This window comes from Gossypium hirsutum, chromosome D13, assembly GCF_007990345.1.
Source record: "Gossypium hirsutum isolate 1008001.06 chromosome D13, Gossypium_hirsutum_v2.1, whole genome shotgun sequence".
Taxonomy (NCBI): Eukaryota; Viridiplantae; Streptophyta; class Magnoliopsida; order Malvales; family Malvaceae; genus Gossypium; species Gossypium hirsutum.
Window position 1 is genome coordinate 2261309 of NC_053449.1, and position 18877 is coordinate 2280185.

Genomic DNA, 18877 nt, shown 5'->3' on the forward strand with positions numbered 1-18877 from the left:
GTCAGGCCAAAAAATCTTGCCTAAGGCCCAACCCATATAGAAAATAAGCCTTAAAATTTACTCAAGCCATTTTTCAAGCCTCGTATTTTATCCAAGCCTTCTCATTTTTTTGGACAGATCTTTGAGCCTAGGCGAGTGACCTAGCTCATGAGCAGGTGTAATACGATACAACTTTAAGGGATAAATCAATTTTAATCTTGTAATTTATTTAAAAAAACCCATTTGAAATAGGATTCAAATAGTTAACCGAACCGAACTAGTATTAATCGAATTAACTGAACTTTTTAATCCTTTAACAATTAACTGAATCAAATTTTTTCCAAAAAAATTAATCAAACCGAATATTTTGGTTAATTCGGTCCGAAATTTATTTTGATAATGTTCATTTGACCGAATTAATCAAATTAGTAATAGCCTAATACATATTATATATAATATCATTTATTAATTTTGGTTAATTATCCGATTTCAAATTGAATAACTATTAACCGAAATTTCAGAAAATCTTTAACTAACTTCTGACCGAACTAAATCGATTAACCGAATTAAATCAATTGAATTCAGAATCACAAACACTTCTCTTTTAAAGAAAGAATTCTAATATTTAATTATGTAATCATTCAAGTGCTTTTCAAGTTTTACAGATGAATTGTAATTTTGCAAAATTAATTTCATTACTGAAAACCCTAATTGAAGGAGTTATTTGCGCATTAAAAAGTAATAATAAAAGATTAGACATTTGCATGCATTCACAACAAAGCAGAAGCTGACAATGTAATGATAAAGCAGACATAGCAAATTTTGGAAGACATGATTTTACATTTAAGAATTGGACCCCATTAAATGCATGGATTAGGTTTGACTTATTGATGATCAAATGCATGTGACATCATTATTCATGATTATGCAAACCCTCAAGCCAGTTGTTTTCTTTTCTTTTTTCTTAGTGTTTTTTTGTTTGTTTAAAAAATTAAAACCTTTAATCTTTTATTATAATAATGTTTAGGGATTTTTAGTTACGTGGACGAGGCTCGGCAAGAATATAGTATTCAGGATTGAAGCAAGGGCGGTTCTTGAAAGTCTGCATTTAACATGGGGCAAGGGTTTTCAACTATTGAAGTTGGAATGCGATAATGCTTTATTTGTAACAGCCCGATTTTGGGCCTAGTCGGAATAGTGGTTTCGGGACCACAAATCCGACGAGGGAAAATATGGTTATTATTATATTTTTATGGTCTACAATTTCACGAAAAATTTTCGTAAAAATTTCGTTCGAAAATTTCGACGTTTGGGCACTCAATTTAGTCAAAAGGACTAAATTGTAAATAGTGCAAAAGTTGAGTTCTATATGTAGAAGTATCTAATTGATATGAAATTTTAAATTGGAGGTCTTTATGTGGTAATTAGACCATTAGTTAGTTGATGGACAAAAATAGACATAAGAAATGAGAGATAGATTTTTTTTAAGTGGGGGCATATTAGTCATTTGGTAATAAAAAAAATAAAATGGGAAAAAGATGACAAAAATCATCATCTTCCTCATTAGTTGCTGCCGAAATTTGAAGGAAGCCATAGCTAAGGTTTCTTTGCTTTCTCAAGCTCATAATCAAGAAAGACGTGAAGATTATCTCAAACGAGGAAAAGAAAAGATAGTGGAGTGAAGTGCAATATTACGATATTTTGCACCGAGGTAAGTAAACACGTGACTTGATGTATTATTTTGACATTAATTGATATATGTTGAGATTTATTTGGAATTAAAATAAATGTTTGGCCATATCCTAAAAATGTTGTTAAATCAGGAAAGGTGGTAAAGGGTTGCAATATATGATTTATGGGTTGAACACTCGGAATAAGCCGAAGTATGTTGTACATAAATGGGTTGCTGTGTGCTGATTCCCCGATTCATTGGTGGTGCTATGTGCGATATCCACCGTATCTTTGAAATGTGAAAGGGGGTTGCTATGTGCTGATTCCCCCGAGGGGTTGCTAAGTGCTGATTCCCCAGTTCATTGGTGGTGCTAAGTGCGATATCCACCGTATCTCTGAAATAAAAAGGGGGTTGCTATGTGCTGATTCCCCCAAGGGGTTGCTAAGTGCTGATTCCCCGATTAAGTGGTGGTGCTAAGTGCGAGATCCACCAATAACGGTTAACGTTCCGAGTGCTCAACGAAAAAGTGTGGAAGGTGAATATTTCCATATGGTGGAAATTTTTATGGGGCAAATATTGAGTTGGATACTAAATCGATCCATGTATGAGATGGGAGAAAATATCAAAAACGAAAAAAGGAACGATTTAGTTATAAACTGTGTTGAACAACAGCAGATGGGTAACTTTGAAAAATCACCATAAATGGTGGAAAATGAATGGGAAGCTGAATAATATATGAAATTGAAGCTGAATGTGTCTATTTTCATATGAAATAAATAGAATAAGCAAAAGAGTTGTATTTTTGGAGATATCTGAATTTTACTGAAACAGGGCTGGATTGATTTCGGGATCCCCTGTTCTAACTTTGGAAAATCATCAAAAATTGTACAAAAATAATTATGGTGTGAAATTTATATTCCTTGATTCCTTATTGACTCTATTTTTAATAGAAACAAGCGAAACCATTTTTAAAATTTTGTACAGAGAGTTAAGTGAATTTTTTTGAGGAAGGGTCAGAACCGTTGGGTAGTGAAACAGGGGAAGTTTTAATGAATAAACTGTACTAATTGGCTGGGTAAAAAATTCTGAAATTTTTATGGTGAAATGGTATATGAGTCTAGTTTCAGGGAAAATTTACGAAACTCAATTTGGAGCCCTGTAGCTCCGGATAAAAATAAATTAGCGACTATAACGCAGAAAAACAGTTTGCTGGAAATTGCCTAAACAATGAAGTTATTCATGAATAAGTTTATATTTTGGTGTAGTTATGTGAGTAATTACTTATTTATCATGTGTTTACTTACTAAGCTATATGCTTACTCGATTTTATTTTTCCCTTGATTATAGTGACTTCCGACAACTCGGAAATTTGGAACGAAGTCAGACAATCATCCACACTATCCTTCACACTTGGGGTATTTTGCTACTATCGTTCCGGAAAATTATGGCATGTATAGACGACCTATGAAATATGGAATCATCATGTAAATATATGTTATGGTTTGATTTAAAATGTGTTCATTAATAGTTAAATTGTGAGTATTATTATAAATGAGTTTGGTTGATATATATATATTGGATTGTGATTTAAATTTGCAGGAGGTTTAAGCAAAATTAAGCAGAAATGCTGTCGAAATTTTTTTTTTTTTAAAACTTAGTAATACCTCATACTCTGTTCCGAGCCGGAATACGAGTAAGGGGTGTTACATTATTGGTGGAAACGATTTTAACTGGTAGATCTGTCGATAGTAGTTTAATGGAATTATGCCTAATACATTGTCTATTTAACCGGAGTTGAAGGGTACATATTCGCCATGTTTCAAGAACCGAGAACAAAATTACAGACCATTTGGCCAAGTACTCTGCTACAGGGTTCACAGGATTACATTTATTTGCAAGGCCACCACCTTCAATGCAGGGTCTAGTGCTGGCTGATTATAATGTTTCTACGCTGTTTCAATTTAGTTGTCATTGTGTAATCACTTATTGTTATTTTTATCTAAAAAAAAAAACTATCTTGATTGTGGTAACACAACTCCCATAGATTTATATAAAAAATCATTATCGCTCCATCAATAATCATTTATTAAAATATTTTTATAAATATATTTTTAATATAAAATATTTTCATTTCCTTGCATTATTTATGATTATTGATTCTGATTAAGGATATTAAGAATAAATTAACTATAAATTCAAAAACTTAAATCACACCAACATAATCCATATCTTAATTAATGTTTCTAGAATAAAGTTTAATTTTTTAATTAAGCTAATTTTTTTATTGGACAGAAAATTTATAAGAGAAGAGGGTCAAAACCCTTATATGTAGCTTGCATTGGTCTAAATTGAATTATGTTTAATTTATTATATCAAGAAAAGATGATGGATAATCCATGACCCTCATGGATTATATTGTTAATATAATCAAGAAAGATATGGTTAGTGTTAGTATCATTTTTTTTTTATATGTGCAAGACAGTCCATATTCCATAGTTTTTTAATGACCATACCTTAGTGGGGGGCACCATGAGAGTGGGAAAAACCCTTTGTAATTAGGGTTTTTTTTTAAAGAAAAAGGAAAAGAAAAGAAATTTCAGCTTTCTAGTTGACTTGCCCTAGAAAGTCTAACAAATTTAGAGGATGGTAAAAAGGAAAGGGGAATCCTATCCCCTTCACAAAGGTGGATTCTTTTTATGAAGGATTTTTTTTTAAAATAAGGATAAACAAAATTCGAGTTAATTTTAAAAAATTAAAAAAATTAAATTTAATCAAATTTTGAGTTAATCAAATCGAGTTATTCTAGTCGAGTTGAGTTTTACAATTCGAATAACTCGAATAATAGATTGGTGTAACTACCTCTTTGGTCCCTGCCAATTTTGAAAATAAACAAACTGATCTCTTTCAACAATAATTACAAAAAAATCAAAATAATTTTTAATTTATTTATGAAAATTTAAAAATATTCTAAAAAATATATAATGAAAATTAAAATTTTAAAACAATTTTAAAATAATAATTTTTTGGACCTAAATAAGTTAATTAATAATTTAAGTTTATCATACTTTTTTTGTTTTTTGCTTTGAAAAAATTGAAAAGTTTTTCAAATATATATGGTTTCAAATTTATGTACTCTAACATAAAATTTGTTATATTATAACAAGATTTTAATTTGACATGTTTAATTTAACTCGAGCAATTTCACTCCATTTGACTCAACTCAAATTTCATTTTACTTTACTCGATTCGAAAACATTTCAAATCGAGTCAGAATAATAAAATAAGACTCATTAACATAAAATTTTTCACTCAATTCAATCAAATGATTACCCTATTTTTAATAATGGATCTCCACTCATTGCAAGGAGCTAGCCTCTTAATTCATCAAAATTTATCTCATATTTTTTGGGTTTCTTTTTTGTTCATAAATTAGTAATAGGCATGGGTGGTCATAAAAGGAAGTCATTGTCTTGGTTGCATGTTGATGTTCCTTTGTGGGGGAGAGGAATAACTTTTTTTTCCATTTAAAAAATAAAGGGGATTTTATTTTATTTATCCTTTTAAAAGGTTGTCTTTTGAAGGTTTAAAAGTAAGTGGGAATAGGAAACTCCACTCAAATTCCCTTATCATTTATAATCTTACTCTTTTATTTATGTATTTTCTTTTTTTACATTCCATGTAAAGTATACATTAAAAATGGCAGTAAGAATAATTATAAAGCAATAAGAAAGTAAATGAAATTTTATTTGACAAAAAATTTTGAGTTAATCGAGTTTATGAGTCTTATTTTATTATCCTAACTTGAATTAATTTTTTTCTAATCGAGTTGAGTAAAATAAAATTCAAGTCGAGTCAAATGAAGTGAAATTGTTCGAGTTAAATTAAAAAATTAAACATGTCAAATTAAAATATTATTACAATATAATTAATTTCATGTTAGAGCGTGTAAATTTAAAACCATATATATTTGAAAAAAAATTCAAAGAAAATAGGAAAAAATTTAAGATAATTTAGTATGATAAACTTGAATCGTTAATTAACTTATTTATGTCCCAAAATTATTATTTTAGATAATTTTAAAATTTTAACTTCCTTTATATATATTCTTTATGATTTTTTAAAAGTAAAAAATTTGAAATTTGTATAAATATTTTGAACTTTAAAAATTATTTTGATTTTCTTTTTGTATTTTTTGTTGAGAGAGTGTGATCAATTTGCTCATTTTCAAAATTGATAAGAAGCAAAGGGATATTTGCACCAATCTGTTATTCAAATTATTTCAGTTATTCAAATTGTAAAATTCAACTTGAACTCGAAACTCGAATTACTTATTCAAGTTGACTTAAAAAAATTGAATAACTCAATTCGGTTAACTCAAAATTCAGTTTTTATTTTGTTTTTTCGAATTGAATTGAGTTTTGCTCACCCCTAATTAATACGTCAAAAGCATACTGCATCCATTTATTTATTTATTCACCAAAATGGTATTTAATATAGAATTTTAGGTATAAATTCCATACTTAAATCTGGGGAAGGCAATTATTGAGAATTAACTCAATTAGCATAGTAATTATTGTTACAACAATTTGATGGACGTGAGTTTAAGAGCGTTTAGGTACATATATTTTTTTTTAATTCAATAGTTTAGAAGGTTATGAATAGTTTAGAAATTGTATAGAGAATATTAGGGAAGACATGTAGCTTACCATACAAAGTTTAATAATTTGAAAAATTCAATAATTATTTAAAATTACATTTAATATTTTTCTCCAGTTTAGAATATCAAGGAGAGTGGTTTTGAAAAATAATGCTTAAAATTAAATGTTTAAATTGAGCACAAGATTTTGAACACTTCCTTACTTTTACACTTTCAACCAATCCACATTAATGGTTTTGAAAAATAATGCTTAAAATTAAATGTTTAAATTGATCACAATATTTTGAACACTTCCTTATTTTCACACTTTCAACCAATCCACATTAATGACCAAATATGAACACAATGATTTTATCAAACCTATATGAAAAAGGGTAAATTGTAAAAATAGTCACTTCTGTTTATCCCAAGTTACATTTTAGTCACTTATGTTTGAAATATTACGTTTTAGTCACTTATGTTATCGTTTTGTTACGAAGTGGTCACTCTGTCGTTAAGCTCCATTACCTCCCTAACGGCAGTCCTACGTGGTAGTCTAAATGGGTTTTAAATGTCAACTTGGATATCCAGTTGGGATGAAAATAGGTTTTTAATTAATTAAAAGTTTTCAATTAATTACACTTTAAACTGGAAAATAAAAATTGTTCGTTTCCTTTTTCTTTTAGTTTTCTTTTCCATTTTGACTAAAAAAACTTATCTCAACTGGACATTTAAGTTGGCATTTAAAATCCATTTGGACTGCCACGTAGGACTGCCGTTAGGAAGGTAACGGAGCTTAACGGTAGAGTGACCATTTCATAATAAAACGATAACGTAAGTGACTGAAACGTAATATTTCAAACATAAGTTATTAAAATGTAATCTAAGACAAATAAAATTGGCTATTTTTATAATTTACCCGTATGAATATTATTTTCCAATAAAAATTCTAGATTTCCCGCCGGAATTAATGAATATGTCTTTTGCTTAATCCATAATATTAAGAATTTATCAAAGCTAATGTTTTTTTTAAAAAATAAGCTGTACAAATTTCAAATAAAAAGAAATTAAGGCAATGTTGAAATTTTCGTGCCAAAAGTTTTGACCATTGAATACCAATTTTTTAGGAGATTAGGGTTCACAGACCAAGGTTTTTGTAAGGGACAATAACGACAGTGCTATTAACAACTTCGAATTATTTTTCAATAGTTTTAAAATAACAGGTAATGCTTTATTTGAGTTTCTAATTTTATATAAAAACTAATTTTAATTTTTAAATTTTTATTATTTATTAAATCATCTCGAAATGAATAAAAAGTTAGTGTTTGTTGACGTGGTATCTATGTAGCAGTCCACATGTACCTTGCAACAACAATTAATTAAATTTTAAAATATTAAATAATATTAAACAAACTTATATCTTTTTTTAATAATTTTTTAAACCACGTACATGCCATGTCAGCAAAGTTAACAAACGTTAGTTTTTTTATCTATTTTTGGATAATTTGACAAATAACCCAAGTTTAAGGATTAAAAAAGACGAATAATTAAATAAAAATGAAAATAATTTTTTTCTAAAGTTAAAAAATCAAATAAATCATTACACCTTACATACTAATCTAGTGTTATTTAATTATTTATTTAAAAATAAGAATATTATTTAATTATTATCTTAAGAAGATTTAGTTTTGGCGGGCATTGGACCTAGGAAAGTTCAACATCATTATTATTTATTACGATTTATTGGCCTTTGTTAGGTATCTAACACAAATCAATGTGTATTTGTCTATTTGACAATTTATTTAAGGAACTTTGTGCCATAAGAATTCTAAAGAGAAAAAAATATCCTCTTTTACCTATAAAGATTAAAGCAAAAATTAATGCTGGCTAGTACATGTAGCTTTCATTATATTAGATTTCTTTTATATATAATAAAAGAAGGTAATTTAGTGCCTTAAATCAACTTGTTTATATAGAATTGTTTGTCTTTATTAAGTATTTAGGAAATTAGTTTATAATTATGAATAAAAACATCTTAAAGAAAGAATAACCACAGGAAACAAAGAAATTCATAAAACTTCAAAAGAAATTAAAACGAGGTCTTCAATTTTGATGGAAATCTGCTTCAGAGTTCGCTCTAATGGTGTTCTTCGAGTTGTTTTCTTCAATATTCTCTGATGGCTACCTCTTTTATTCTTCTATTTAGTATTTATAGACATTAGAATGCTCAGAAAGCCTAAAAAATATGTTTTTCCGCGTGTTTGGGAAGCGAGTCGCGAAATCGACACGATTTGACACATGGCCGTGTGTCCAGCCCGTGAGGCTCCTGAAATTTGCTCTATTTGTCCTATTTTCACTCCTTTTGCTCCCAAATGCTCTATTAAGTATAGAAACATGAATTCAAAGGATTAAGAGCATAAGATTCACCAATATGCATAAATAATCATCCAAAAAATGCATGAAGAACATGATTAAAACATGTTACTTTTATCACTTACTCAATTAGCTGATGAGCTATAAACGACTAAAATTAATTTTTATATAATTTTAAAGTTAGGACTAAATTAATAGATTTTGTAAATGTTGAGGGCTAAATTAGTTGAATCTTTTAGTATTAGAACTAAAATGAAAATTTTTATAAACATTGAGAGCTAATTTTGTTGATTTTTTATATTTAAGATAAAATTGATAAAATGTATAAATATTAGAGGACTAATTTTGTTACTAGACCAATAAAAAATTTGTATCAGCTCAGAATGATTAAAATATTTAATTTCACATAATTTAATGATTAAAAAACCATAACCCACCTCAACACTTAAATAAAAAAATAAACGTCTCACTCGATCTAACATCAAATAATGCTTAAATATTAAGAAAAAATATCAAATAGGGTTGACATAGGATGAGGGAGATCAAAGAAGAAAGGTTCGGTGTGATGATGTGCACGTGTGTGTGAACACACATGTAATCATGTCATGCGGAAAATGCTACACCATTTACCATTATTACATTGCCCACCTTACGAATTTTTTTTCTCCTTTTGACTGTATGCCTCCTCCATTGCCCTCTTTCTCCAAAACAATCATTCCTCACATACTGCCATCATCTACCGCCACGTGGACTAATATCATAAAAATTTACTCAAATTAATCCGTTGAATTAACAACACATAATTTATTTAGTCAAATATAAATATTTATTGATATTAAAAATATTTTTAAATTAATATTTTAATACAATCAATTTAATCAGTTTCAAAAACACTGAATTGGAATTCAGCGCCTCCCCCATGTAATAGCTATTCGTAGGAGACAAGGAATAGCTCAAAATTATTTTTCTTACCAACATACTCTTTAGAAGGTTTTATTATATATTAAATAATAGATTATATGCATTAAAATATTATAAAATAATAATTTATATATATGTTATATGTTAAATTTTTTTATTTTTAAATATTGAGTTTGGAATATTTATTATTATATAGTTTTATTGTGAAATAATTATATATTTAATATGTTATTTTTTAAATATATATTAGAATTATTAAATAAATAAATTTCATATTAAAAATTATTATATTTTATATAATTTATATCATACTTATAAAAAATATTTAATAAATTATACTGAATAATTTACAAATATTTTATCATAATAGTTCTTTTATTTTATTAATAAATATAATGTATCTAAGAAATATTATTAATAATATAAAAAATAATAATATTTGATGCAACGTCAGTGCATAAATCTCATGTACCATCGTTGAATAATAACATGACACATCATTACATAAAACAAATAATAGTGGAGGACTTAGAAATAAATACTGATAATTTTATTTAAACATTATTAAATAATAATTAATTATGAATAAATATTAATAACTCATGGATTTAGGATCTTGGGTTTAATACAAGGGTAAATTTATCATTTTCAATCTATTCCATTCCTATGTAGTAATATTATTTTACCAACCAAACAATGTAATACTATTATAAGTCTATTCCGTTACATCTCTATTCCATTCTAATGAACCAAACGTGCCGTGAGTGATTACAAATGAGGATGAAGACCTCTATTTATAGTTGAGTTCCCCTAAATCTAACGGTACAGTTTAAATTATATCGACGGTTGAGATCAAAGCCTATCTACAATATGAGAGTCTTAAGAGATTTAAACACTATACAATCTTGTCTCTTAGGATTACAAAATATTCACGATAGTAATTCTAGTCTTACTGAAGTGTTTCACTTGACTACTAAGGCTTCAAGTAGATTAAAAATTGACATGTATCTCTTTATTTAAAATATTTTTTAATATTTTATTATACCCCTATAGAACACTTGTCAACCTTTTCACCCTGCTCATGGAGTCTAAGTGTACCAAATATTAAAATTGGGGTCAAATTTTTTGTCGTTGTTTTTACAAATGTAAAAAAATTCAAAATGTCTAAATACGAACCAAACATCTCTGAATATCCTCAAATAAAGTCTTTTCGTACACTTCGTCTAGTTTATAGTGTAAAATTATGTGGATATTGACTTGTTTAAAGCAGAATATATGTCAACCGAGTCGCGTATGACTTAAAAAGGAAAACAAAAAGAGAAACATAATTTGAAATCTATACGATATTTGAAAAGCTCTTATTTGAGCATATTGAAAAAGATTTAGTTATTATTTGATTTTTGTAAAAAAATAAATACAGTTTCATTTTCTCTGCTTCAATAAATAAATATTTTTTAATGCAAAACAAATAAATAATTTGAATGAAAAAAATATTAGATATATAAAAGTAAATATATTTTTAACATAAACAAAAAAATACCATCGTTTTGAATTACAAATAAATATTAAAATAAACTAAATGGGGTGTGAATAATAATATTTAAATAGTCAAAATAAGAGGCTGAAGTCAATTGGTCAGTCACAAAAAATTATCTTCCATATTGGTTTATTAATTTTATGAACTTGAAATTTCACACACGATACTAATATAATATAATGATTAATATAATAAAATAAATTTAAAATTTTAATATTAATTAATTTAAAAAAAAATATAAAATACGAGATGAATTGGTAAGGGACAGTATAATTTGGCAATGAGACATTGATTACTAGAAAGTATGATGGAATGTTTCTCCCATTTGCTAAAGTTGACTGACAAAAAGTTTGATAGTTTACCATTCGCAATAAGAATGTCAATTTCCAACTTTGATAATGATTTATTAAATTTATTTTCAAAAATAAAAATAAAACAAACAATGATCAAATTTTGAAGCATCCAAAGATATATGTATATATATTATATTTTCATCAATCGAGTCTTAACTCGATTGATACGTATGTTGTTGTTAATATGGAAGGATGTGAGTTTAAGTGTGTTAAATGTATTATTCTCTTATTTATAGATTCAATTTAATGGATAAATTATTTAATGGACCATTCTCACCGCATCATTCATGTTTCATTTCCAATTATTTAATGGCATTTAACAAATTTTTCCATGTTATTGATACTAATTTTGGTAATTATTTTACTTGAACTTTAAATCTCGAATCTCAAACCCTAAAATATTAAATCTTGCATTATGAATCTTAAACCCCAAATCTTAAACACTAAATCATAAATCCTAAACTTAAAACCCAAAACATGAATCATAAATAGGTTAAACATTGAACCTTAAGCTCGAAACCATGACCATAAATAGTGTTCAAGTTTCAAGTTCGGATTTAGGATTTTAGATTCAAGGTTTAATTTGAGATTCATGATTTAAAGTTTAGGATAAAAGTTTTATCAAAATTATATATCAATAACATGAAAAAATTATTAAAATATCATTAAATAATTAAAAATAGACCATAAATAATATGATGGGACGGGTCTACAAAATAATTTCTTAATTTAATGATATATTTTTATTTTTTTAATTTATAAATCATTCCCATAACTTTGAAAATAGGGACAAAAAACATTAAAAAAAGGTACATTAATGGAGCATTATAAATTATATAAAAAAAAGAAAGAAAAAAAGTAGCCAAAAAAAAAGGTTTGCTTTCTACTATTAAAGCAAACGTGGTTTTGGACCTTTCCCAACATCATCAACAACAAAGGTCAAACATTTCCCAAATCTCAAAAAAAAAAAAAATCCCATACCTCTCAGCTCAACCCTTTCTCCTTCCCTCTACAATGGCGGCCACTAACACCAACAAGAAACCGAGTATTGTATTTGTATTCATTCTCTTCCTATAACCCTGACTTTGTCCCTAGCTTTGACATTTTACCCATTACCAAAACAAAAACTGCAGCTTTATCAATCATCTTTACATTTAAAGTTTAAACCTCTATCTCTCTCTTCTCTTTATATATTTGTTTTCTCTTGGTTTTTGTGTTCCATTTTCACTTTTTTTTAAAGACCCTCCCTTTTTTTTCTCTCTCTGTCTTTCCCATTCTGAAGAACAATTCTGTAAAAGATAGCAACTTGACATAAGAATCAACTTCAAGATCCAGTTTTTAACTTTGGGTTTTTGTTTTTAAGTTCTGAAGACTTTATTTTGAGTCAAAATGGGTAGTAAATGGAGAAAAGCAAAGTTGGCTTTGGGCTTGAATCTTTGTGCTTATTTGCCTAGAACTTTAGATGATGACGATGATGGTTATTTTTCACTTCCTTCTACTGAGAGGTTATCTGATGCTGCTTTGTTATCTCCTTTAAGCTCGGTAAACATGGCAGCTTCTGGGCCAATGACTCCTTTGCCTACTGCAAATGGTTTAAGGTTGTCTAAAAGTTTGTCTAGAAGTGCAAGCAAATCATCCAAGGTTTGGTTCTCTCCTTTCTTATAATGTTTTTGAAGCTATGCTTTTGATAAATGAGATTTGTTGGAGGAGTTAAAACTTTAGTAAATTTTTTTTCCCTTTCGATGGTTTCCAGTTTCCTGTTTTGGTTGGTGAATGGAGAAGAAAAACAGATAGTTAAAGGAATTTCTTTATACCAAGTTCTGTTTTGATTTTTTTTTCTTTTTTGCAATTTTCCTTTTTTTTGTGTGTGTTTGTTTGCTTGTTGTAAATTGTGGGGATGGAGGGATGAAGGAGATAAAAAAAATATTGATCTTGGTTTTGTTAGTTTTGTGTTTGAGGTATTTTGGATATTTTAGGCTTGTCTTATTTATTGCTTGGAAAAAGGAGGAAAATGAAGTTTTGGGGTTATTAGGCTTTCTATTGTTTAGCTTCTAAATTCTAATGATAAATAAGGTTGAGGGGTTACAGTTGTAGTATCTGTTTGGTTCCTCAGAAAAAAAAACGGCTGGAAAGAAAAGGTAATGTAATTTTGCTAATTGCTTTTGAATTTATTTGAAAAAATAGAAAGCTAAAGGCAGCTAGCTATGTTACCATGAATGGTATGTGTTTGTCATTGTTGTTAGTGCTATTTGCTGAGCTTGTGGTTTACTTATTCAGGCTGATGATGCTGATATTTCCAGTTGAATAATAAAGATCTCTACTTGGTTTATGCTTTGCAACGTAAATGATTGCCGTATCGGTTTAAAATTTTTCTCTTTATCAGTTGCCAGAAGAAAAATCTATCTGTTTCTCTTGCAGCTCCAATTATGTTTATAGCTCATGTATTTTCCCTTCGAAAGTGATAGGGTGAAAGCCTCTGAAATTTCTCAATGTTCCGATGATCATGACTGCGACTTAGCTAAATCTTTTCTTGTGGTTGGCGCAATCGAAAACATATTTTCTTGTTTATCCAGCTAGAGCATCTTTTTCCATGTTTGTGTTAGGAAAATGTCTAATTGAATAAATTAAGGATAGTAGTGTGGTCTGATCATTCTGGTCTTATTTTAACATTTTTCGATGATTGAGTTGGTTTATTGATCTAACTAGTTGAGCTTTGGATTTCTGCTTGGTTAATGCACAAATCCCTTTCAGGACCACTTTTAATTGCGCTACTATTAAAAGATGGCCAAAAAGATCTACCTTTCCCTTGTGAGAAAGAAAAAAAAGTAGCTTTGCTTGATGGCCTCGTATTTCGACTGTTAAAATTGCTACCTTTCTACCATATAATTTCCATCAAATAATTGTAAAATAAAAACAAGAAAAAAGAAAAGAAATACCTAAAAGCATAACTTGATATCCTTTTTTTGTCGTTAATGCGCCTTTCGAATTTTAAAGCAGTTGTTATAAAGATCTGGTTCATTTATATTAGTGAATAGTTTCTTAATAATTTCTCAAAAGTTCTTTGATTCTTAGCTTTATTTCCCTAATATTCCCTTTATTTGTTGGATACCTAACATTGACTTCTTTTTTAACTTTGCTAGGCTGATTAATTACAGCCTAATCTATTTTTGTCCCTTTTTGTTTTGTGCTACTTTTAGCTCTGGCCCAAAGTAAAATTCATTCACACCTAAACCAGATTATTCTCAGCAATCTTCACTGTTTCCTTTTATCCCATGTTGCTCCAAGTCTTCATTTTTCTTGAAGTACTTGTGTCAAACACTTGCATCCAACACATATCCAGATACGGGAAATGGGCTAATCACCCTCTAAGGACTCTTCAAATACATGAAAATCTTGGAAAAGGACTTGAACATAGTTGTGCCCAGGCACCTACTCGTGTCCGACACTAACAACCGAGTCCAAGTGATGTATTTTTTAGGCTCGAGAAATTCTTTTTGATGATTTATCTTTCTTACAGAAAATGAAAAAAAAGGTGCAGCATAAAACAATAAAAACTGCTACTTTTTGGATCATACCTAATTCCTAGTGTTTGTATAGTGGCACAGTCATGGATGTTGCTGTCCTAGTGTTTCTATCCTTCGTTAATTTTGTTATGGAAAATTGTATTTAAATTTGAACACCCGTCTTTGATCATTAGTGCTTATGCTTCTCCTGGATGATTAAGAATATAATACGTAGCCACAGAAGAAACCGGTTATGTTTGATATTATATGTGCCTTGCTTCTTTTTCTTTGGCTGAATGTTCTCCAAAGATTTCCTTTTTTTAATGAAAATGAAATCTATTGCAGTTGATGCTAATTTTGTTTGTCATATGTGTTTCAGCAAACATGTTCAATATGTTTGACGAAGATGAAACAAGGAGGTGGCCATGCAATTTTCACGGCCGAGTGCTCTCATTCTTTCCACTTCCATTGCATTGCTTCAAATGTGAAGCATGGTAATCAAATTTGTCCGGTTTGTAGAGCAAAATGGAAAGAAATCCCCATGCAGAGTCCTAGTTTGGATCCTCCCCTTGGCAGGGTAGCTGTCAATCCTGTTGGTTGGCCACAAAATGATGCTTTGATGACCGTAGTCCGTCGATTACCTCCACCTCGTAGAGATTTAAGTCGGCGACATGTTGTACCATTATTTCAGGCTCCTGAACCAGGCATTTTCAATGATGATGAATCATTGGATCACCTACCTGTGGTTGCTGAGAGTACGAATGCATCAGATAACTCATCCCTTAGAACAATAGAGATCAAAACATACCCAGAGGTTTTGGAGGCACCAAGGTCCAGTTCATACAATAATTTCATGATTCTTGTTCATCTTAAAGCTGCTGCCACGGTTGCAAATCAAAGTTCCAGCCGAAATCATGCTAGCTTGCCACAACTGTATCAAAACCCTCGTGCTCCTGTTGACCTAGTCACTGTGCTTGATATCAGTGGTAGCATGGCTGGCACCAAGCTTGCATTGTTAAAGCGGGCAATGGGGTTTGTAATACAAAACCTTGGCTCCAATGACAGGCTTTCAGTCATTGCCTTCTCTTCAACAGCTCGTCGCCTCTTCCCCCTTCGTCGAATGTCTGACGTGGGGCGGCAGCAGGCACTCCATGCTGTTAACTCTCTGGTTGCAAATGGTGGTACCAACATAGCTGAAGGCCTGAAGAAAGGTGCCAAGGTAATGGAAGACAGGAGGGAAAAGAATCCAGTTGCCAGCATAATACTTTTCTCGGATGGGCAAGATACTTATACTGTCACTGGTGCCGGTGCAAACAAGTCTCAACCAAATTACCAGTTGCTTGTCCCTCTGTCTATGCATGGGAGTGACAACACAGGATTCCAGATTCCAGTACATGCTTTTGGTTTTGGTGCAGATCATGATGCTTCATCAATGCATTCAATTTCAGAGATCTCGGGAGGGACATTTTCTTTTATCGAAACTGAAGCCGTACTCCAGGATGCATTTGCGCAATGCATTGGTGGTCTTTTAAGTGTTGTAGTTCAAGAGCTGCAAGTGGGTGTGGAGTGCATGAATCCAAGTCTTTGCCTTGGCCTGCTTAAAGCAGGCAGTTATCCAAGCCGAGTAGCAGCTGATGGAAAAACTGGAGTTATCGAGGTTGGAGATCTCTATGCTGATGAAGAGAGGGATTTTTTGGTGTCGGTTAAAGTACCAGCCGAGTCTTCTGAATGCGAAACCTCGTTGCTAAAGGTGAAATGTGTTTATAGGGATCCCTTAACTAAAGAAATGACCACTTTGGAGAGTGACGATGTTAGGATTCGAAGGCCTGAAGTCGCTGGGCAGGAAGTAGTGTCAATTGAAGTAGACAGGCAACGCAACAGGTTCCAAGCAGCTGAGGCAATGGCAGAGGCGAGAATGACAGCTGAACTAGGAGATCTACCAGGTGCTGTTTCAATCCTTGAAAATTGTAGAAGGGTGCTGTCCGAGACTGTTTCAGCCAAATCTCATGACCGACTTTGTATTGTGTTGGATGCTGAACTCAAGGAGATGCAAGAGAGGATGGCAAGCAGACATGTGTATGAGGCATCTGGGAGAGCATATATCCTCTCAGGACTGAGCTCACACTCGTGGCAAAGAGCTACCGCAAGAGGTGACTCCACTGACGGTTCAAGTCTGGTTCAAGCTTATCAAACTCCATCAATGGTTGAGATGCTTACTCGATCTCAAGCAATGTTACTAGGTAGTCCATCAACTCAAAGGCTTGTCCAACCAGTATGGTCACTTGGATCACAACCAAAGCCAAGGTAATAGTTTCCCGTAGCTGTTTTCCCTGTATTTTGCGAAATTTTGTTTGGGGAGGTGATTTTGTGGAAGGATTAAGAGTATTACATGTGTAAATGAATAAAAAATATATGGGAAGAAGGCGAAAGAACACATTTTGGGAGTAAAAAAGGAGAATAGGTAGGGTTTACACCATTTTGTATTTTTGTTTGTGTTGTTGGGGGGGTGTATATAAAGAGAAATGGCTTTTTCTCTCTGGGAAAATCTGGGGTTATGTGTTTGTTTTTTGTTGAAACGATTGTGGTGAGCTTTCACCTAATATATAATTACCTGCATCAGTTTATTTTAGCAAAGCTCAATTGCCATCTCTTTTGCTAATGTCGACTAAATGAGCTCTTCCTCTGACTTGGACACTTTTGTTGTACGTATATATATGATTTAGTTCAAGAATCAGCCCATGGAACTGCAGTTTAATGCATAAGATTTGTACCGTTGATGTAATCACCGGCTACTCATTGGTTGCTCGGTAGACTAACATCTCATATTTTCTTTGTTAAATGAAGACCTTAGTAGTATATCTTTGTCTCATGTTTGTGGTTGAAATTTGGAAACGCACGGAAAGAAAGTTTAAGTGCAGAAATAATTGAGTTGAAATCAACCTATACTGCTAAATCCATTCTATAAGCATCTGTGATATGGAAAACGACAGTTTCAAGAGGAATATAAAGAGGGTTCAATGGCAATGGCAAAATTAATGGCAAGAGTTATTATTTTTATTTTTGAAACATGGCATAAATTCATGGTCCTTATAACATCTTTGGGTACACAAATGGAATTACATGCAGCAGGCCTTGATTATTATATAAATTCTCAAATGGAATGCATACGTCAATCTAAAAAGTTCAACATGAGTGACAGATTCTCAGCAAACTTGACTGCACCAAGAATCTTTCAGGATGTAGCAAAAAAAGAAAAAGAAAAAAAACCCAAAAAATCTTAGATTTTTCCACCAAAATATTAATGTTTTCACTAGCTATTCAACATGATTTAAATACTTTGATGCACAATAACCTAAAGCGTTTTGAAGCAGTAAGCGATTAAGTCTGTAAATCGAGTATGGTTTAGTTTTGCTTATAGATACCGAATCATAGGTCCAACCAGAGTTAAGGGATGAGTGGATGATTATTTTAGACTTTAAATAAGATACCTTTTTACTTAAAAACTGATTTAACTCAAATTAAGTGATAAATATATTAGTATTTAAATCTGATTATATAAATTAGATTATGACATATTTACTTGCTAGATCAAAAAAGCTTATATAATATAAAAACAAATAAGATTTTTACTGATATGGTAAAATTGAGATATTAAAAATTATGGTATCTTAAGTTCAAAACTCATCAAGTGAATATATTTTTCTAAATTTTATATAAAAATTTAAATAGACTAATAAAATTGGCTACTTTATAAAAAATTATACTTTTAGTTATTCCACAACTAAATTGAAATTTGGTTGATAAGTAAGTGACACTAACTCAAACACTTAATTGTATTGATATGTAAATATTAAGATAACAATATAAGAAGAGATCCACTTCCAGTGGTATAAAACTAATATA

The 18877-nt window shown here is 30.3% G+C and overlaps 1 protein-coding gene across 1 annotated transcript; it reads left to right on the top strand.

Moving 5' to 3' along the window:
- Window positions 1-12389: 12389 nt before the first annotated feature.
- Window positions 12390-17614, top strand: LOC107940806 (E3 ubiquitin-protein ligase WAV3). The gene is made up of 2 exons (XM_016874261.2): window positions 12390-13112; window positions 15354-17614. Exons 1-2 carry the CDS (start codon window positions 12861-12863, stop codon window positions 17280-17282), a joined length of 2181 nt encoding a protein of 726 aa, XP_016729750.2. The 5' UTR covers window positions 12390-12860; the 3' UTR covers window positions 17283-17614.
- Window positions 17615-18877: the final 1263 nt, after the last annotated feature.

Bases quoted from the DNA above. Each gene is read 5' to 3' on its own strand.
- LOC107940806 (XM_016874261.2), top strand. From the start codon at position 12,861: ATGGGTAGTAAATGGAGAAAAGCAAAGTTGGCTTTGGGCTTGAATCTT. The intron at 13,113-15,353 runs GTTTGGTTCTCT...TATGTGTTTCAG, and splicing joins GTGCAAGCAAATCATCCAAG to CAAACATGTTCAATATGTTT.